This window comes from Equus quagga, chromosome 3 (genome assembly GCF_021613505.1).
Source record: "Equus quagga isolate Etosha38 chromosome 3, UCLA_HA_Equagga_1.0, whole genome shotgun sequence".
NCBI lineage: Eukaryota > Metazoa > Chordata > Mammalia > Perissodactyla > Equidae > Equus > Equus quagga.
In genome coordinates, this window is record NC_060269.1 from 97,633,516 (window position 1) to 97,656,769 (window position 23,254).

Here is a 23,254-nt window from a genome sequence, read left to right on the forward strand (position 1 = left end):
TAATGATGCTATAAACACTTGTGCACTAGCTTTGGTATGGAGGTCTGTTCTTTCTCTTGAGTATATACTTGGGAGTGGAATTTCTGAGGTATATGGCAACTCCATGTTTAATATTTTGAACAACTGCCAAATAATTTTCTGAAGAAGCTGCACCATTTTATATTTCCATCAGCAAAGTATGAAGGTTCCAATTTTTCCACATCCTTGTCAACACTTGATATTATCTGCCATTTTGATTATAGCCATCCTAGCAGGTGTGAAGGGCTATCTCATTTGTTTTGGTTTGAGTTTCTGTAACAGTTAATGATGGTGAGCATCTTTTCATGTGCTGTTATTGACTATTTGTATAACTTCTTGGATAAATCTCTGTTCAAAATAATTTTCCCACATCTTAAATAGGTTATTTGCCTTTTCATTGTTGAGTTGTAAGTGTTCTTTGTATATTCTGGATACAAATCCCTTATCAGATATTTGATTTGCAAATATTTTCTCACTTTCTTTGGGTTGTCTTTTTACTTTCTTGATGGTGTCCTTTGAAGCACAAAGTTTTTAAAAAATTTTTTATGAAGTTCAACTTAGCTATTTTTTTAATTGTTCCTGATTATGCTTTTGGTGTCATAATTAAGAAGGCCTTGCTTAACCCAAGATCATGAAGATTTACTGCTATACTTTCTTCAATGAATTTTTTAACTTTAGCTCTTATATTTGGTTTATGACCCATCTTGAGTTAAATTCTGTATATGGTATAAGGAAGCAGTCCAACTTCATTACTTTGCATATGTGGATATCCAGTTGTTCCTGAAGTATCAGTTGAAAAAGACTTAATATCATTAAGATAGCAACACTCCTCAAATGGTCTACAGATTCAGTGAAGTTCCTGTCAAAATCCTAGCAGACTTTTTGCAGAAATTGACAATCTAATCCTAAAAATCATATGGAAATTCATGAACATGGGATCAATGAATACAAGATGTCTTTCTTTTTATTTAGGTCAGGTTTTCTTCAATTTTCTTGAAAAATGTTTTGTTATTTTCAGAGTGGAAGGTTCTCACTTCTTTTTGTTAAATTTATTCCTATTTTACTTTTTTGGAATTGTTTTCTTAATTTTATTTTCAGATTGTTAATGCTAATGAATATAAATACAATTGATTTTTATATGTTGACCTTGTATCCTGAAACATTGTTAAACTCATTTTTTAGTTCTAATAATTTTCAGTGGATTCTTTAAGATTTTATATATACAAGATCACGTCATCTGCAAATAGAGATGGTTTTACCTCTTCCTTTCCAATCTGAATGCCTTTTGTTACTTTTTCTTGCCCTGGCTAGAACCTTCAGTATAATATTGCATAAAAGTGGTGAAAATAAACACTCTTATCTTGTTCTTGATCTTAGGGGAACACATTCAGTTTTTCATGAATAAGTATGATTTTAGCCATGGGCTTTTCAAATATGCCTATTATTGAATTGGGAAAGTTCTCTCTGTTCCTAGTTTGTTGCTGTTTTATCTTGGAAAAATGTTGCATTTTGTTGAATGCTTCTTTTATATCTAATGAGATGATCATCATGTAGCTTTTGATGATCAGTATTCTGTTGATGTGGTAAATTACATTAATTGATTTTGTATGTCACAGCAACCCTATAGTCCCAGTATAAATCCCAAATGCTCATGGTATATTATCCTTTTTAATTATAGTTAAATTCAGCTTGCTAGTATTTATTGAGGATTTTTGGATCTATATTTATAAGGAATATTGGTCTGTAATTTCTTTTTTCTTGCGATGTCTTTGTTTTGGTATCAGAGTAATATTAGCCTCATAGAATGAGTAGAGAAAGGTCCCCATCTCTTATATTTTTGGAAAAGTTTCTGAGGAAGTAGCATTAATTTGTCTCTAAATATTTGGTAGAATTCACTAGTGAAGTCATTTCAGTCTGGGCTTTTCTTTGTGAGAAGTTTTTAAACTACTTATTCAATCTCTTTACTTGTTAAAAGTCTACTCAGATTTTCTATTTCTTCTTGTGTCAGTTTTGGTAGTTTATATCTTTCCAGGAATTTATCCATTATAGTTTTTCATAGTATTCCCCTATAATTCTTTTTATTTCTGTAAGATTGGTAATCATATGCTTTCATTCCTGATTTTACTAATCTGATGTTTCCTTTTTTTTCTCTTTGTCAGTCTAGGTAAAGTATTGTTAATTTTTTGATCTGTTCAAAAAACCAATTTTTGGTGTTGTTTATAATTTCTATTGTTTTTCTATTCTCCGTTTCTTTCATGTAGCTGTAATCTTGATTATTTCCTTCCTTCTGCTTCCTTTGAGTGTAGCTAGCTCTTTTGTTTCTAGTGTTTCAAGTTGGAAGATTAGGTTATTGATTTGATGACTTTCATTTTTTTATTTAAAGATTTTATTTTTCCTTTTTCTGTCAAAGTCCCCCAGTACGTAGTTGTGTATTTTTAGTTGTGGGTCCTTCTAGTTGTAGCATGTGGGATGCTGCCTCAGCATGGCCTGATGAGCGGTGCCATGTCTGCACCCAGGATTCGAACCAGCGAAACACTAGGCCGCCAAAGCGGAGTGCATGAACTTAACCACTTGGCCATGGGGCCAGCCCCCTCGTATTTTTCTAAATACAGATATTTATAGCTATAAATTTCTAAGCACTGCCCTACCTGCATTCCATAAGTTTTGTTATGTTTTCATTTTCATTCAGTTTAAAGTATTTCCTAGTTTCCCTTGTGATTTCTTTTCTGACTTATTAGTCATTTAGGAATGTGTAGCTTAACTTCCACACATATGAATTTCCCAAATTTCTTTCTGTTATTACTTTCTAATTTCATTCCATTGTGGTTGGAAAACATACTGTGTATAATCTCAATCCTTTAAAATTTCTTGAGCCTTGTTCTATGGCCTAGCATACAGTTTATCCTAGAGAATTTTCCATGTGTGCTTAAGAAGAATGTGTATTCTGTTGTTGTGTGGAATGTTCTAGAGATAACTGTTAAGTCTAGTTAGTTTGTAGTGTTGTTCAAGTTTTCTGTTTTCTTGTTAATCTTCTGCCTAGTTTTTCTATCCATTATTGAAAGTGGGGTATTGATTTCTCCAACTATTATTGTTAAATTTTATATTTCTCACTACAATTCCATCTGTTTTTGCTTCATGCATTTTCAGGTTCTGTTTTTAGGTATACAAATGTTTACAATTGCTGTATCTTCTAGATGAGTTGATATTTTTATCATTATAAAATGTCCCTCTTTATCTCTAGTAACTATTTTTTTTTTACTTTAAAGTCTATTTTGTCTATTAGCATATCCATTCTTATTTTCTAATGGTTGCTATTTTCTTGATGTATTTTTTGCATCTTTTTATTTTTTCATCTGAAGTGCACCTCCTATAGACACCATACAGTTCAATCTTGCTTTTTACCAGTCTGATAATCTCTGCCTTTTTATTGGATTGCTTAATCCATTCATATGTAGTGTTATATTGATAGGGTTGGGGATATGTCTGTCATTTTACATTTTTTTACATATGCTTCACATATTTTTTCTTCTTCTGTTTCTCCTTTACTGTTTTCTTTAATTAAGGGAATATTTTCTAGTGTAACATTTTAATTTCTGTAATTTTTTTCACTTTATTTTTGATTTGTTTTCTTAGTGGTTGCGCTAGAGTTTACAGTATATATATTAACTTATCAGCACTGACTCAGATTTATGTTAATTTAGTTCCAATGAGATATAGAAATGTTAATCCTATATAGCTCTATTCCTTCCTCCTATTTTTAATTTTACTATTATTATATATATTACATCTTATTATATCCTTATATGTTACAAACCCAACAATATATTGTCATAAATATTATTTTATATAACTTTATGTCTTTTAGAATATATGAGAGATTAAATTCAAGCAAGTATTATATGTCTTTTCTGTTTCTATTTATTTGTTCCTGTGGATTCAACTTATCATCTGATGTCATCTGCTTATAGCTTTGCTCCCATCTGCTTCATTTGTATGCTATTATCAAATATGTTACATTTGAATATGTTATAGGTCATCAATGCAATTATGTACATGTTTTTGTATGTATTTGCTTTTTAAATAAGTAAAGAGAAGAAGGAAGAAACATAAATTACACTGTCTTTTATAATTATCTCCATAATTACTTTTACTGGAGCTCTTTGTTTTTTGTGTGTGCACATTTGAATTACTGTCTAGGGCACCTGCTTTCAACTTAAAGAGGTTCTATGGGGCCAGCCCCATGCCCAAGTGGTTAAGTTCACATGCTCCACTTCAGTGGCCCAGGGTTCACTGGTTCAGATCCTGGGTGCAGATCTACACACCACTTATCAGGCCATGCTGTGGCAGCACCCCACATAGAAGAACTAAAATGACTTACAACTAGGATATACAACTATGTGCTGGGGCTTTGGGGGGAAGAAAATAAAGAGGTTCCTTTAGTATTTCTTGTAAGGCAGGTTTGCTAGCAATGAATTCTCTTATTTTTTGTTTATCTAGAAATGTCTTTTTTACCTTCATTTTTAAGAGAGAGTTTTACTGAACACGAGATTGTTTGACAGTTTTTTCTTTCAGCATTTTAAATATGTCATCTCATTGTCTTCTGGCCTCCACTGTTTTTGATGATAAATAAGCTGTTAATGTTATTGGGATTCCCTTAAATGTGATGAGCTATTTCCCTCCTGCTGTTTTCAAGGTTTTCTCTTTGCTTCTCAACATTCTGGTTTTTTTAAAGATTTTATTTTTCCTTTTTCTCCCCAAAGCCCCCCAGTACAAAGTTGCATATTTTCAGTTGTGGGTCCTTCTAGTTGTGGTATGTGGGATGCCACCTCAGCATGGCTTGATGAGCAGTGCCATGTCTGTGCCCAGGATCTGAATTGGAGAAACCCTGGGCCGCCGAAGTTGAGTACCTGAACTTAACCACTCAGCCACGGGCTGTCCCTGCTTCTCAACATTTTAAATATGATATGGTTAGGGGTGGATCTCTTTGGGTTTATCCTAGTTGGAGCTTGTTGAACTCCTTGCATGTGTACATTAATGTTTTTCATCAAATTTAGGAAGTTTTCAGCCATTATTTCTCCAAATACTTTTTCTGCTCATTTCTCTCTCTCCTCCAATTTTGGTAATCTATTACACATATGTTGATATGCTTAATAGTTTCTCACATTTCTGGTGTACTTAATGGTTTCCCATATTTCTCTGAGGTTCTATTCATTTTTCTTCATTCTTTTTACTCTCTATTCTTCAGATGGCACAATCTCCATTGATCTGTTTTCAAGTTCACCAATTCTTGCTGATAACAGCTCAAATCCATTGAGACTCTCTAATAAGTTTTTAAATTTACTAATTTTACTTCTCAACTTCAGAATTTCCAGTTGGTTTTTTTTTAATAATTGCTACCTTTTTATTGATATTCTCTATTTAATAAGACATTGTCATCATGCTTTCCTTTACTTCTGTAAGCATGCTCTACTTTATTTCTTTGAAAGTATTGATAATAGCTGTTTTGGAGTCTGCTAAATTTTAGGTCTGGGCCTTCTCAAAGGCATTTTATTTTTCCTGATTTTTTTTCTCCCTGTGTACAGAGAGGTCTCATATTTTACTGTTTGGCAGTTCTTAATTTTTTTTTGTTGAAAACTGGATATTTTAGATAACATATTATAGCAACTCTGGATACTGATCCACCCTACTGGGACTTGTTGTTGTTAATTTGGTTAGTGACTTGGCTATATTATTTCAGTGAAATCTATTTCACCTATAGTGTGCAGCCTCTGCTGTCATGACTCAGAGCACAGCCTTGGGCATACACACAGCTACCATGGGATGACAATGGTTTTAGCAGATCTCTCTTTAACTACATCTTTCTCTGATGTTTCTGGTAAGCTTTTAGCTCGTCTTCCTCTATTGGTATCACATCCAGCTTTTAGGCTCCTCTAATTGTCAATTAATTGCTCTACTATTTCAACAATAAATTAGGGAATAAATTGCTCTACTGTCTGATTCAATTAGATTCAAGCTTCTTTATAGAGGTAGACTTTGAGGCCAGTCTTTTGCTCCAAAACCAGGAGGTATTTTCTTAGGTTTATCTTTCCCTGTTTCTCTCTGTTAAACATATAGCTGATCTGTGATTTAGCTTATTGTTCTCATGACTACTAGCCTCCTCTTAATTGTCCACCACCAAAATCTCCATTGATTTTGACAGTGCCTTTAGGCTTGAACTTCCCTGCACTCTCTCCAAATAGTCATTTTCCTTAGAAAGAGCTATGGAACTCTCTGTTTTTGCAGTTTGCCTGTCCCCCTATACAAAAACTTTAAGCCACTTTTTCAGACTTGAGGGTGGGGACAGTGGCTCCCTACCAACAGAATAATACTTTTGCTTTATAAGCTGGTATTGGGGGCCAGGAGTGGTGGTAGTCCCTGGCCTTCACAGTTTGCTTCTTCTGGCAGGAAGCCTCTACCCTACAAGTATGCTGGAATGAGGGTAAATGAGACCCAGTATTCTTGACCTGCAACACCTGGGGTAGAGCCTCTGCCCTATGAATGAGGGCTGGGTGGAAGAAGGGAGTCCCAGACTGCTCAGCTGCTCTTGTTTGGAATAAAGCTTCTGCAACAACAAGCAGAGGGAGACAAGAAATTCTGGCAGCCTACCTTTCCTGGGAAGATACTAGATTGGGATCTAAGAACAGGGAGCCCTGTGTTCCTTGGATACACCTGTCCAAAATAGAACTTCCGTTATGCCAAGCTGGAGGAGGGGTGGGAAGCAGTGGGTCATGGCTCAAATGCCACCGACTTGTACTTTTCTTAGAGAGATTTAGTAGATTTTCTTGAATGAATGTTTCTCCATTTGCTGTATGCCCTTTACAAATTTTCAGAGATTTAAAATGATTTTTTAAAAAATATTTTTCACCAATGATGGTTTTTTCACTGGGGAAAGTGTCCATGAAGCCTCTCTCGCCACCATTCCAATAGTGTCTCCCTGCCCAAAGGTTTCTTAATAAGGATACTGTTCTGCACTCATATTTATGTTCATATTATCACCACAAAAGCTAATTATTTCATCTTTAATGATGAACTTTTAAACAAAATTTACTATAATATTCATAATAATGTTAGATGTTTCATATTTTATAGAATACAATTCTAAAACTTTACATTGATTCTTTGAATTAGATGAAAAATCAAACCATTATTATAAGTAATTGAGTTTCTCTGAAGTGTCTGATGATATTTTTGAGCACTCTATTAAAATCAGCAGGAGCTCTGCATGCTGTCCAAAGGAAAGTGTCTTTGGTTCAAGAAAGAAGAGGGAAAGAAAGATGGGCTATCTCTGTCTTTCAAATTTAACTCTCTCTGTAGACTGACTTCACAGCTTCAGACTTTTGTCAACCTTATTTGCTCCCCCACTGCTCTTTTCTTTTAGAGGAATATCCTTTTTCTAGTCTATAGAGACCTTTCATTCTTGTTTCCTAGAACAAGTATGTTAATTTATTTTAAAAATATTTTACTCTAATGTTTGAGTTTGGAGTAGATAGGATGGGGTACATTTCAGCATGTGCTCAATTCATCATTATTGACCAGAAGTTCATACAAATAATTTCTTCACATAAAGTGTTCTATATTATCAACAATATAATATATACAGCATATATGATATATAATGTATATCACAGAATATGTGTAAATATCATTTCCATATACATATGTAGAGAGAGAAAAATCCTACCTAATGGAGTCATAGGTTTTAATGTCCATGAAAACTGCTCTTGAAGGTACCATGTTGGAGAACAACCTACTGTGTCTCAGGAAATCCAACATGGCCAATCAGTTTCTCTGGTTGATACCAGAGCTGGTAGCTGGCTCAGGGTTAGGGGCTATGCTGAATGAAAAATAAATCATATCTTTTATCTCTAGACTCACACACAATGCATCATGATACTTGAATTCTAAGAGACACGTAGGAACTGAGACTGTCTGAAAGTTGAGCATGTTCATATTCATATTTATATCATGTTCATTCTCAGGCATAATGTAATTAAGTGGAATGTCAAACATAGCCTGCATTATTTAAAATATTATTTCTCATTCTTGTTTTTCACCTTTACTGTTGCTTTAAAAATTTATTTAGGTTAAGTGCAAGTACTATGCAACTCACCAACCATATCTTTTAATATATTAACGATCTCTGATGCATTTCAAAGGAACTATCTGAGTATTTACTATGGAATGGCAATGGGCCATGGTTTCAACCATTAGGGCAGATAGCATGAATTGTGGTAATTGAGCAGCTTAAGAATTTAGGCACTACCCCCAAATTCTGACTTGTGTTCAGGAAAATGCTTTTTCTCATAGCAGTGCCTAAACCATTATTAATCAACCAAACTCAAAGGCAAGCAAGACAACATCAATAAAAAAGTCACAGCAAATTCCAAACAACAAGTGCACTGGAGTAAAAGTCAGGAATTCTTAGTTCTAGTACTAGGTACATTGCAACTAGGAGTACAACCCAAGATAAATCATATGACTGTCTTGACTTCACTTGTAAAATGAAAGTTATGGATATCTAACCCCTAAGGACACTTCAGATATAAATATTTCATAAAACATCCACTAATTAACTTTTCCAATATATAATACACTTATCCATCTGTCCACTCATCCATTTAATAGGCACTTAGTGATGGTTTATTATGCATTAGGCTCTGTCTGGATACTAATAATTCAGAAATTAAGAAATATACATGGTCTGTTTTTAGGAGTTCATGATCAAGCAAAAGAGTCAGGCAATTATAATAGGGTGTGTCACTGTGATTATAAATGCCCAGGATGTGGAGGTAAATAAATCAGGGAGGGCACACCTAACTTAGGCTGTGGCAGTGAAGGCTTCTTTTCCAGAGGACTGTGTTGATTCTGAGAGATGCTTTGAAGTGTGTGAGGTAAAAAAGGTGTGAAAAGCTGTTCTAAACAGAGGAACCTAACTATACAAAACAAACAAACATGAACTTCCAATAAACTTCATAGGTTTAAGGAAACTGAAAAGAGTTTGAGATGGTTAGAGTCTAGGATGCATGTTGAGGACAATGGCTGGAGATGAAGATGGAGTCTAAATGGAACCATCAAATGACAGACAAAAACATTTTGCTTCCCACTACGCACTTAGGAGAAGAGAAAGGCTGATTCACTTTCACTTTCAATCGATCACATTCCAGTTCAGGTGTATCCTGAATTTACAAGACACTTGGTTTCTCCATTGAAAACATCATAAACAGCTAGTTTTGTATTACATTCAATTCTTGGAAAAATTATGGCTGAGTATACCCAGTGATCTGGAGGGATGTGCTGACAGAAGTCCCTGTGGGGACGCCTGAGGAGCAATTCAACCAGGTCTTCACATTAGGATCATCTGGAGAGCTTTGAATGCTTTCAATGACCAGGCTGCATCCCAGATCAACTAAATCAGAATTTCTGTGGGTAGGACCAAGGCCTCAGCACTTTTCAAGTTTCTCAGTTGATTCAAATGTGTAGCCAAGGTTAAGATTCTGCTCTAAAGAAAAAGGGAGTCAGGTGTGTGTGATGGGCTTACACAAGCATAGTATTTATTGTTAGAGGAGAGATGGGTCTAAGCGATCTTAGTGTTCATAACTCACATTGGGTTCTATTCCAGGCTCCCATGGAGTCCATTCAGGGTTGTAGGAGGAAGAAGCCATAAATAAAAAATGGCAAGGGCTCGTTCCTTAAAGATTCTGTCGTGTGTTTTGTGACCCTCTAAGAGAGAATACCGTGAGAGACAGGCATTCTTTCCCACTTTGCAACAGAACTCCATGCAATTCTACCTTGAGGGCTCCAGCACATCTAGGATGGAGTGTGCAGTTGCGAAACTGTGTTTGGCCACAGTGGCAGCTGTTCTTCACAGGAAAAATGGAACCTCATCTCTGTATGAATTTGTGTTGTGAGGAGAGGGTGCTGAGGGGGTTGAAGCAGAAGAGAACACCACGTGAAAACTGGCTGGATTCGTTCGGGAGTATAAAAATCCATGAGAGACTCAAAAAGAGAGACTCAAAAATAATGGCAAAGGCGTGAGACATAATTAAAAAGAATTACATACAGAATCCCAAAAGTTTTAACACTATAGGGAAAATATCCAGATAGGAAATATTCTCATCATTTCAACAGATATTTGCTAAATATCTACTATGTGGCAGATACTATAATAGATGATGGGGATAAGGCAATGAACAAGATAGACAAAAATCTCTTCCCTAACGGAGCCCACATTTTCACAGGGAAGACAGCTAATAAGAAAATAAACAAATAGATACAAAACACAATGTCTGGTCATGATAATGCCAGAAAGAAAAATTAAAAGGCTGCTATTTTTACATAGGCCTCTCTAAACAGATGCCATTTGAATAGAGAGATGAAGGAAGAGTGTTATTACGCAAGTTAGTGGTTCTTAAACATTTTGGTTTCAGGACTACTTCACATTTTTAAAAATTATTGAAGACCCAAAAGAGCTTTGTTTATGTGGCTTATATCCATTGATTTTACCATAAATTGTTTAAATATTTATTTAATTCTTTGGCAAAAAATAATAAATTTATCATATGTTAAATAACACACTTTAAATAAAGTAACTATAAATCCCCCAAAACAAAACTAGTAAGAAGAGAGGCATGATTTTAAAATTTTGATAACTTTTTAATGTCCAGCTTAATAGAAGATAGCTGTATTCTCAAATCTGGTTCTGTATCCAGTGTCACACACATATGTAGTCGGAAAAAGGAGAAGTGTTTTAATAGCCTTTTAAGATAATTGCAGTTGTCTTTCCTGGAATCTATACCAAAATTCCACAAGTAATAGTTTCTTTTATTTTTTTTTAAATTTTATTGAGGTCATAATAGTTTATAACATTGTGAAATTTCAGTTGTACATTATTGTTTGTCAATCACCATATAAATGTGCCCCTTTACCCCTTATGCCCACCCCACAACCCCCTTTCCCACTAGCGACCACTAATCTGTCCTTTTTGTCCATATGTTAGTTTATCTTCCACATATGAGTGAAATCATATGGTGTTTGTCTTTCTCTGTCTGCCTTATTTCACTCAGCATAATACCCTCAAGGTCTATCCATGTTGTTGTGAATGGAACAACTTTGTCTTTTTTATGGCTAAGTAGTATTCCATTGCATATACATACCACATCTTCTTTATCCATTCATCAATTGTTGAGCATTGGGTTGCTTCCACATCTTGGCTATTGTAAATAATGCTGCAGTGAACATAGGGGTGCCTAAGTCTTGTTGATTTCAAGTTCTTTGGAAAAATACCCAGTACTGGGATAGTTGGGTCATATGGTATTTCTATTTTTTTTTTTTGAGAAATCTCCATACTGTTTTCCATAGTGGCTGCTGCAGTTTGCATTCCCACCAGCAGTGTATGAGGATTCTCTTTTGTCCACAACCTCTCCAACATTTGTTATTTTTTGTCTTGGTGATTATAGACATTTTAACAAATGTAAGGTGGTGTCTTAGTGTAGTTTTGATTTGCATTTCCCTGATGATTAGTGATGTTGAACATCTTTTCATGTGCCTATTGGTCATCTATATATCTTCTTTGGAGAAATGTCTGTTCATATCCTCTGCCCATTTTTTGATTGGGTTGATTGCTTTTTTGTTGTTGAGTTGTATAAGTTCTTTATACATTTTGGAGATTAACCCCTTCTCAGATATATGATTTGCAAATATTTTCTCCAAGTTGGTGAGTCGTCTTTTCATTTTGTTTGAGGTTTCCTTTGCCCTGCAGAAGCTCTTTAGTCTGATGAAGTATCACTTGTTTATTTTTTCTTTTGTTTCCCTTGCCCGAGTAGACATGGTATTTGCAAAGATCCTTCTAAGACTGATGTCAAAGAGTGTACTGCCTATATTTTCTTCTAAGAGTTTTGTGCTTTCACATCTTACCTTCAAGTCTTTAATCCACGTTGAGTTAATTTTTGTGTATGGCAAAAGATAATGGTCTTTCACTCTTTTGCACTTGGCTATCCAGTTTTCCCAACACCATTTATTGAAGAGACTTTCCTTTCTCCATTGTATGTTCTTAGCTCCTTTGTCAGAGATTAGCTGCCTGTAGATATGTGGTTTCATTTCTGGGCCTTCGATTCTGTTCCACTGACCTGTGTGTCTGTTTTTGTACCAGTCTCATGCTGTTTTGATTACTATAGCTTTGTAATACAGGTTGAAGTCAGGGATTGTGATGCCTCCAGCTTTGTTCTTTTTTCTGAGGATTGCTTTAGATTTTTGGGGGTCTTTTGTTGCCCCATATGAATTTTAGGATTCTTTGTTGTATTTCTGTGAGGAATGTCACTGCCATTCTGTTGGAATTGCACTGAATCTGTAGGTTGCTTTGGCTAGTACGGACATTTCAACTATGTTCATTCTTCCAATCCATGTGCATGGAATATCTTACCATTTCCTTAAGTCATCATCAATTTCTTTCAATGATGTATTACAGTTTTGCTGTACATGTTTTCATTCCCTTGGTTAAATTTACTCCTAGATATTTATTCCTTTTGTTTCAAAAGGATAAATGGGATTTATTCTTGAGTTCTCTTTCTGTTAGTTCATTATTAAAGTATAGAAATGCAACTGTTTTTTAGAGATGATTTTGTACCCTGCAACTTTGCTGTAGCTGTTGATTATTTCTAATAGTTTTCTGATGGATTCTCTAGGGTTTTTTCTATATAAAACAACATTATCTGCAAACAGCAAGAGTTTCACTTCTTCACTGCCTATTTGGATTCCTTTTATTTCTTTGTCCTGCCTAATTGCTCTGGCCAAAACCTCCAGTACTATGTTGAATAACAGTGGCAAGAGTGGGCACCCTGTCTTGTTCCTGTTCTCAGAGAGATGGCTTTCAGTTTTTCCCTATTGAGTATGATGTTGGCTGTGAGTTTGTCATATACGGCCTTTACTATGTTGAGGTATTTTCCTTCTATATTCATTTCATTGAGAGTTTTTTTTTTTTATCATAAATGGATGTTGGATCTTGTCAAATGCTTTCTCTGCATCTATTGAGATGATCATGTAATTTTTATTCCTCATTTTGTTAATGTGGTGTATCACATTGATTGATTTGTGGATGATGAGTCATCCTTGCATCCCTAGTATAAATCCCACTTGATCATGGTGTATGATCCTTTTAATGTATTGCTGTATTTGGTTTGCCAATATTTTGTTGAGGACTTTTACATCTATGTTCATCAGCGACACAGGCCTGTAATTCTCCTTCTTTGTGTTGTCTTGTCTGGCTTTGGGATCAGGGTGATATTGGTCTCATAGAATGTGTTAGGAATTGTTCCATCTTCTTCAATTTTTTGGAATAGTTTGAGAAGGATAGGTATTAAATCTTCTTTGAATGTTTGGTAGAATTCTCCAGGGAAACCATCTGGTCCTGGACTTTTATTTTGGGGGAGGTTTTTGATTACCATTTCAATCTCTTTACTTGTGATTGGTCTATTCAGATTCTCTATTTCTTCTTGATCCAGTTTTGGGAGGTTGTATGAGTCTAAGAATTTATCCACTTCTTCTATAGTGTCTAATTTGTTGGCATATAGTTTTTCATAGTATTTTCTTATAATCCTTTGTATTTCTGTGGTATCTGTTGTAATTTCTCCTCTTTCATTTCTAATTTTGTTTATTTGATCCTTCTCTTTCTTCCTTAGTGAGTCTGGCTAAGAGTTTGTCAATTTTGTTTATCTTCCAAAAAAAACAGCTGTTAGTTTCATTGATCCTTTCTACTGTCTTTTTTTGGTTTCGATTTCATTTATTTCTGCTCTAATTTTTATTATTTCTCTCCTTTTGCTTACTTTGAGCTTTGTTCATTCTTCTTTTTCTAGTTCTGTTAGGTGTAGTTTAAGATTGCTTATTTGAAATCTTGCTAGTTTGTTAAGGTAGGACTGTATTGCAATGAATTTCCCTCTCAGGACCACTTTCGAGCATCCCATATGGTGTAGTATGGTGTATTTTCATTTTCATTTGTCTCCAGATATTTTTTTATTTCCCCTTTAATTTCTTCAGTGACCCATGAACCAATGGATCAGTAGCACACTGCATAATCTCCACATATTTGTCCCTTTTGCAGCTTTTTTCTTATAGTTGATTTCTAGTTTCATAGTATTATTGTTGGAAAAGATGCTTGAGATGATTTCAGTCTTCTTAAATTTATTGAGGCTGGCCTCATTTCCCAACATATCGTTTATTTTTGAGACTGTGTTATGAGCATTTGAGAAGAATGTGTATGCTGCTGTTTTTGGATGGAGTGTTCTATATCCATTTGGTCTAGTTTTTCATTTAATTCCACTATTTCCCTGTTGACATTCTGTCTGATGATCTACCCATTGATGTAAGTGGGGTGTTGAGGCCCCCTATTATTATTGTGTTTCTGTTTATTTCTCCTCTTATGTCTGTTAATAGCTGCTTTATATACTTTGGTGCTCCTGTGTTAGGTGTGTATATTTATAAAGGTTATGTCCTCTTGGTAGAGTGTCCCTTTATCATTATATACTGCCCTTCTTTTTCTCTCATTGTCTTTTTTATCTTGAAGTCTACTTTGTCTGATATAAGAATGGTAACACCTGCTTTCTTTTGTTTGCCATTAGCTTGGAATATCATCTTCCATGCCTTCACTCTGAACCTGTGTTTGTCTTCAGATTTGAGATGTATTTCCTGGAGGCAGTATATTGTTGGGACTTGTTTTTTAATCCATCCAGCCACTTGTGTCTTTTGATTGGAGAATTCAATCCATTTACATTTAGAGTGATTATTGATGTATGAGGGTTTAATACTGCCATTTTATTGATTGTTTTCTGATTGTTCTGTATTTCCCTTGTTTCTCATCCCATGTATTTCTGACTGCCAATTCATTTTGGTGGTTCTCTATGATGGTTTTCTCTTTATTCATCATTTGGATCTCTGTTCTGATTTTTTGTTTAGTGGTTACCATGAGGTTTCTATAAAAGATCTCATAGACGAGATAGTCCATTTTCTGATACCCTCTTATTTCCTTAGTCTAAGTAGGTTCCTTCTTTTTCCTTTTCCCCATCTAAGTTATTGTTGTCACAACTTATTCCATTTTGTGTTGTGAGTTTGTGGTTAAAATAAAGTGATTATGGTTATTTTTGATGTTTTCTTTCACTTTATCTTCAATGTTATAATTGTTTGCTAACTTGTTCTGATAGCTAGCTGCAATTATATGGGGGTTTTTTGGTCTATTTATCTCCTTGCTCAAGCTTTTGTAAATCCTTTCTTTGTTTTTCCAGGTATGAGGGCCTTCTTGATCATTTCTTGTAGCAGGGTCTTATGTTGATGAACTCCCTCAGCTGCTGTTTATCTTGGAATATTTTTCTTTATCCATTACATATGAAGGATATTTTTTGCTGGATAGAGTAGTCTTGGCTGAAAGTTTTCATCTTTCAGAATTTTGAATATTTCATTCCACTCTCTCCTAGCCTGTAAGGTTTCTGCTGAGAAATCTGCTGAAAACCTGACAGGGTTTCCTTTGTAGGTTATTTTCTTCTGCCTTGCTGCCTTAATATTTTTCTTTGTCATTGACTTTTGCCAGTTTTACTAATATATGCCTTGGATAAAGTCTTTTTACATTCAAATAATTAGGAATTCTATTAGCTTCCTTTAGTTGTAATTCCAGCCCCTTCTCCAGGTTTGGGAAGTTCTTGGCTATTATTTCTTTAAACAAGCTTTCTGTTCCTTTCTCCCTCACTTCTTCCTCTGGAATACCTATAATCTTTATGTTACATTTCCTAATTGAGTCAGATATTTCTCAGAGAATTTCTTCATTTCTTTTTAGTCCTAATTCTCTATCATCCTCCATCTGAAGCATTTCTATATTTCTATCCTCTGAATTGCTAATTCTGTTCTCCATAATATCAGCTCTGTTACTTAAGGACTCCAGATTTTTCTTTATCTCATTCACTGTGTTTTTCATCTCCAACATTTCTGATTGGTTTTTCTTTACAGTTTCAGTATCTTTTGTGACGAAATCTCTCTGTTCATTAATTTTATTCCTGATTTAATTGAACTGTCTTTCTGAGTTTTCTTATAACTCATTGAGCTTTTTTATGATAGCTATTTTGAATTCTCTGTCATTTAGATTGCAAATTTCTGTGACTTCAGGATTGATTTCTGGGTACTTGTCATTTTCCTTCTGGTCTGGAGGGTTGATATACTTCTTCATACTATTTGATGTAGTAGGTTTGTGCTATCGTACAGTGGTAGTATCTGGTTGCAGATTCCACCTGCCACCATGGCAGGGGGTGGGCAGGAGCTGTGCATTCTGAGCCACTGCGATCCCAGCAGCCATGCCTGTCCTTTGGAAGCTGTGCTGACAGGGTCTGTCTGTGTTTGCCTGCTGGCTGCTGCTGCTTTACACATGTAGGTGTGCAGGTGCTCTGGCAGGGGTCCCTTGCTCTGACTGACCAGCTGAGCTGGTGTACCATGTTGGGGGAGGGGTGCTTTCTTTTGCATTTGAGATCCCAGAGATGCTCCCACTCTGAACTTGCTATCTGCCATCTTGGGCTGGTCAGCTTGGTGAAGACATCCCCACAATTGCTTAGCCTCCTTGGCATTGAGCATTCCCATGGGCTGGAATGCAACTCTGAGAGCCAAGGCGTTCCCGTGGAGGGCTTCCCTTTCCACCCTCTCCTCTCAGAGCCACATGCATTCCCATGCCCTAGATTGCTGCCATTCAGGGAGGAAGAGGAGATCCCCTTACCTCTTTCCACTACCTCCTGGGGGGGTTCAGCACCTCCACCTTCAGACGAATGACTGCATGGATCTCTCAGACGTCTACTGTATTGTGTGAATGTCCTCTGTTGGTTTATCAGTGTCTTTTCTTTGTACCTTAGGGAGGATAGTCTAAGCGAAGAACTCATTCTGCCATGATGCTGATGTCACTCCCTCAAGTAATAGTTTCTTAACGGTTTTTGCCTTGTGGAATTTGAAGCCATTTCAATGAGCTTCCTATACTTTGTAATATTAAAATCCAATATTGATCTATCTTATACTTTTAATGGATTTAGTGTCATCATGCATTGCTTATTTGGAAAATATCACTTAATTGAGTTATGCAGATCTTCCAAATGTTGTCACATATTGTTATATGATACAAAACATCTTACTTGTTAACATCATCATTGATCTCATGAGAAATGTTAAGTACTGAAAAGCTTTTAAACTCACACTGGGAGCACTGCTTTTGCAAAATTCTAAGTTTGCTTGAAATCAAACTATAGTCTAGCCCAGAGGGCTAGTTCAAATCCACCACAACTCTCCTGGATGCCTTCTGTACCCACTACCAGTCTTTGCTTTGATATCTTCCTTCCCACTGACAAAGGCAGACCATGGGGCACTCTGACCCATTTCCTTCAAGCCAATAAAAGGATCTATCTCTACACCAAGAAAAGACCTCCCCATCCCATCCATCTTTCTGGTCTAAGGATCATACCACTCCCTGAAGATTGGAAAGACTGTGGTGATGAATACAATGAATGATCTCACTCTTCACTTGAGACGCACCCCCCCAAACAGGGAGTGGCACAACTTTAAACATATAATAATAACATAACAACAGTTGGAACAAACAGTAGCAAGAGGATTGCTCTGTCACACCTATCAACAAGCTGAATGGTGTTATTTCTAATTTTGGGCCTCCATAAAGCACAAAAACAATATTATTAAACAACGTTTGGGGCCAAACCTCACAGAGTCCACTGCCATAGATGAGGTCAGTGTGCATGCCAAAGTCAGGAAAGAATGGGCACTCTGAGAGAATGTGAGAAAACCAATCTGTCCTCATAGGGATTTAATACGTGGCCCTGTTACCTTGCCGACAAGCTTTGTTTTGGGAGAATTACTGTTGCTTATAAAACATACTTTGCGATGCAACGACCAAACTAAAAACAAGGGCGACACATTCATATTCATTTGGAAACACCAAAAATATGCAGAGCATGGAACTCTGAAGAGGCCTGAGATGAATGCAGGCAAATCAAGGAAATAAATTTTTGAGGTAAACAAACGCTTGTTAAAACAAACAAATAAAAGAAAATAATAAGACTAAATACCAAAAAAGGCCAATGCTTGTTTTGAAAAAAATCAACAAAATCCACAAAAGTGGATTTGAGAAAGCTTCAAGACTTCATGGTAGAATTCTCATCCGACCATAGCAACCCGTTCCCACGCAGCCTAAGAGGAGCATAATGAGACAGGCTGACACAGGGAGTGCAAGGATAACCAACAGAGCCCCTGTCCTCAGAGAATTCAAACGTATGGTATGAAAGGTGACTGGTAAAACTGAAATGCACTATAATAAAAATACACCAGATGTGCACAAGGTGCCTAGTTAAAACTGGTAAAAGGAAAGAAAACTGCAAAGGTCTTTCTTGCTTATTATTAACAAATTCTTGAAAAGTGTATGCCAGCTGAATAGCCGCTTCCTCCAGGAGGCCTTCTGTGGCCACAGCAATCCTGACACTAGACTAAGCTCCCCTCTGCTTATACACCCATAGCCCTTGAACTTTCCTCTCAGCAGTTTTCAAACTTCACCTTTACATTTGCTTGTCATTATTTGACTAATGTCTGTTTAGAATAGACTTCAAGCTCCACAAGGGCAGAAACTAAGTGAGATTTGTTGTACGCCCAGCACTTAACACAGTGCCTGACACTACCAGGTGCTTAACAAATGTGTTGAGTACACAAAGGGAGGGAGGGAGAGTGTAGCTTTAGACCAGCTAGGTATGCCAGTCCTTGGGAAGCAGCACATTAATCTAATTAGGAGAAAGAGAAGAGAAAAGAGTCCCATGGGAAAATAGGAAAGTCCCCAAGCCTCTTGTCCCTTACACTTTAACTTGGTGAAAAGGAGTTAATGTGAGGAAGCAATTGAACACAGTTCAGTGAGCACCTATTAGACATCTGGAGATAACAGATAAATCCTCAGAATTCTGACCAATAAACTCAAAGTATTCTTTGTGAGATGTTTCTTTTTTTCTTGGTGGTGAGGAGGGAAGAGTTTCCAAGAGGAGAGAGAACATTATTTGAGAAGTTTCTTCCATTTGTGCTTATAATTTAATTGGCTTAGCTGGCACTGCAGGGCTGTGGAGAAGGAACAAGAAAGTGAAACAGCTGTAAGAGTCTCTGCAGGTCTTGGAAAGGTCTTAGTTGGCAGTGGGAGCAAGGACGGCAAGAGGGGAAAGAGAAGTGAGCAGAAATTCCAGGAGTTCCCAACCACAAATTTCAGGGGGAAATGTAGATGTACACCTGTGATTCTGCTCCATGTGACACGACAGGACAAAGTATGGTATGAGTAATTCTTCATGGGGGAAAATGGAATGATATTGACAGCTCTGCATTAGGAACCAGTAGTTACCCAGGAGGGTAGTCAGGTTTGCCATTTGGTCTGCACAAGTACACAGTCTTCTCATGGGAAGGAACTTGAGCTTTGGCAACAAACAGATCTCCACCTTGACAATTATGAATTGTGTGATCTTACACTAATGGTAAGATTATATTCCACAGTTATAAAAATAAACACAATAATATTTCCCACTCCTTGCCCTAGGTTTGCTATAAAAATAAAATTAGATGAAAGCACAGAGCATGACAATTGATGAATGACAATTGCCTTTGGCTTCTTAGTCTTCTAATTGAAATCTCAAACACAATCTGAATATTGTATTGTATACAGCTTTACTGATATTAAGTTACTGTAAATGATCTTTCTATATTACTAAAATGTCTGTCTTTTTCTATAAGTTTCTTCAAAATTTTTCTTCCAAAGAAGTCAGGGTAGAATTAAATTTCCATAAATAAATGTCATTGTTAATCTCCTTTTGGCAATTTTAGCAATTCAATTCATTTTATGAATATCCTTAGTTATTTCTTTAGGGTAAAAAACAAGTATGGCTAGGGGCTGGCCGGGTGGTGCAGCGGTTAAGTTCGCACGTTCCGCTTCTCAGTGGCCCAGGGTTTGCTGGTGCGGATCCCGGGTGCAGGCATGGCACGGCTTGGCAGAAGCCATGCTGTGGTAGGCGTCCCACATATAAAGCAGAGGAAGATGGGCATGGATGTTAGCTCAGGGCCAGTCTTCCTCAGCAAAAAAAGAAGATTGGCAGTAGTTAGCTCAGGGCTAATCTTCCTCAAAAGAAAAACAAGTATGGCTAAAGGACCACATAGAAATGCACTAAAATTGCCCCGATTTTACCTGTTTTAAGCCACCACTGTCATGTGACTATGATCTCTAGATGATTCTAGGAAACAAAAGTGATAAATTTCAAGTTGTTATTTTTGTCTCTTTGGTGGGGAAGGAAGGGGGAGACTTTCCTTGACCTAAATAATCTAGGATGAGTGGTGTACCAACTAGTTTCCACCCAGAGTCACAGGCCAGAATCTCTAACAAGGCACATTTGATGGTGAGAAACCATTTAATGAATATGCAAGAACAAAAAGAGGTAAAAAAAAAGATTTTGATTGATTTATAAATTAATTCCTTGGTCATAAAAGTCATATAAAAAAGCTACCAGGAGCTTAATTTTTCCAGTTGAAGCACATATTTTGCTAGAAACAAATATGAGTCTATGACAAAACGGAATGGAGATGAAAGCATAATTTTTGCCCCTTTCAGCAGCTTATTGATTCCTAAAGAATGTCAGCATCACTCTGTGAGCATGCTCTTCATCATCGCCACACACTATGAAAGGGACACATATGGCAGGCTGTGTTTTGTAAAAGCAGAACTGGAAGTAAAGATGTAGTAATACTCTACTCAGCTTAGGAAAATGCCAACTTTTTTGCTATTTGAATATCGGAATGTGAAATGTTATTTATTGGCAGAGAGTTACAGAATTGTAGTCACAACTCTGAAAGCTTTGCAAATTTAAATGCATGCTAATTTTTTGTCTTCCATAAATATGCCCCTTTGGTTCTATTAAGAAGTGTTACTAATAAAATACGAAGTGTGACCAACATAACTATAAATTCTTGAGAAAGAGTTATGCATGCCTGATGCCTGCTTCTTCAATTATTATAACATTGTCACTTAAGATAAAGCAAATAAACAAGGAAAATACAAGCACATGGCACTTTCCAAAATCATGGCAGCAAAACCCAAAAGCAGAATGATGAATCAAGATCAGGGGCTTTCTAGTCCTGGTTCAACCACTTCATTACATGACCAGGAACAAATCAATTCACTTTAAGCCTCAATATCTATAATATAAGGATAATAACCTTACTGACCTCATAAGGGTGTTATGAGGTTTAAATAAGATGATGTTTCAGAAATGCTCAATAAATATGAGTCATTATTATAACAAACATTATGAACACTGATATTTAAATAAATAAAATGATGAAAAGCCTATACTGAAACTCTCTATTCAAAGATTATTTTAAAATCTGTTTGATAACAACTATCACATTTTCAAAAATAATATCCCATGATACTCATAAATATGAGAATATGTTATTTAATCATATAGGAAAAAATTTTAATGTTCTTATATATTTTTGGTATATAAGCTATTTTGATATATAAGTTATTTTGATATATAAGCTAGTCCTTATATATCAAGGATTAGCTAGTGCAGGAGATGAATCAGATAAATTTGAAACTATATGGGTTTTTCTAAGGTTTAAAATATTTATATAGGGGCAAAAAAATGGATGTGGCCCTATTTAATATAAAGCCTGCTTCAGTTAAAATCTGGATTTGTCCTCAGTTGACCTCAGCATTACCAGGTATTAATGACATCTGGATAGCTCTAGGGGCTTGAGGCAAGAGGAAAGAGCTTCAGCAGCAAGGGATGTTCAAGACAGAATGGCAAAGGTAGGAGTCAGGAATGCAAATGAGAGCAGGTACACGTTTTCCGTTCCTACCTATTTCCTTCATATGCTTGCTCCACTCCTTCTTGGTGCTAATTGAAAACTAGATGACTTCTTTCCTCTATATATTTGGAAGTGAATTTAAAAGCCAAACTTGAGCATCCCTAGGTCTTTCAGTTTTCCATCTCTCTCTTTTTTTTGGTAATCTTTACTGAGATATAGCCAGCCCTGGTGGCCTAGTGGTTAAGATTTGGTGCTCTAACCATGTGGCAGGGGTTCATTTCTCAGTCAGGGAACCACACCACCCCTCTGTGGTGGTTGCGTGTTGCTGTAATACGGAGAGCTAAGCCACTGGTATTTCAAATATTTCAGAGGCTCACTCATGGTGGACAGGTTTCAGTGTTCTAGACTGAGAGAGACTACGAAGAATGACTTGGCTACCCACTTCCGAAAAAAATTGGCCATGAAAACCCTATGAATAGCAGCAGAGCATTGTCTGATATAACATCAGAAGGCAAGAGAATGGTACAGAACGACCAGGCAGGGTTCCACTCTGCTGTACACAGGGTCGCTAGGAGTCGGAATTGACTCCATAGCACTAATAACAACAAATTGAGATATAATTTACATCTCATGCAATTCATTCATTTAATTCACATCTCTTTTCATTTCTTTTCTTCCAAGAAAAGCCATTTAATTAACATGTTTGGTACTTTGTAGGACAGGAGCTATTTCAGTTTAGTACACCACTCCCATGCTCCTCTATATTAAAAGGTTAACAGTCCCAGAAGACAACATGGACAGCAGGCAGAAACTTGCCATGGATTGGGAATGGATCATCTTAATATTTTTTAATTTAATTTTATAATTATGAGATCAATACATTTTGGAGAATTCAGAGAAAGATAAAGAAGGAATCAATATTTATTTATCACCTATTCCCCACTAGCCAGAGATATCCACTCTTCTCAAGTTGTATTTTTCTTCCATCTTTGTTTTTCTGTTTGTCAATGTGTGTGTGTGTGTTGGGGGAGGAAGGTTCATATTGGATTTTTATCATGGATGTAATCTAATAAATATATTTTTCAAAATATAATTGGCTGTAGGAATTCCTTTTAGTAGCTACACCATCATTCATTAAATGTCCCTATGTGTTGGGTGTTTAGGCTGTCCAACTTTTTGCTATCATAAATAAACCTGTGATGGATATCCCTGAATATTATCTCTGCAAGCCTCCCTAGATGTAGGATTTGGGGAACTGAGATAGTGTCTGTTGATAAGCTTATATGTGAAACAAGTTTTAAAATCTATTTATTTATATTAAATAAAGTTTACTCTCTAATCTAGTGCCCAT

At 36.1% G+C, this 23,254-nt stretch overlaps 1 protein-coding gene across 8 annotated transcripts in view; it reads right to left on the reverse strand.

Annotated features, from left to right (window-relative positions):
• Positions 1-23,254, reverse strand: part of MTHFD2L (methylenetetrahydrofolate dehydrogenase (NADP+ dependent) 2 like) — a 142,697-nt gene that overhangs the window by 50,491 nt on the left and 68,952 nt on the right. The window contains exon 7 of one of the 8 annotated variants that reach the window (XM_046656369.1): positions 18,968-19,173. The exons of the other annotated variants lie outside the window; for them this stretch is intronic. Within the exon in view, the coding sequence (XP_046512325.1) occupies positions 19,112-19,173 (62 nt within the window). The 3' untranslated portion in view covers positions 18,968-19,111. Of the gene's footprint in view, positions 1-18,967; positions 19,174-23,254 lie in introns of those variants that run through there. 8 annotated transcript variants of the gene reach the window in all.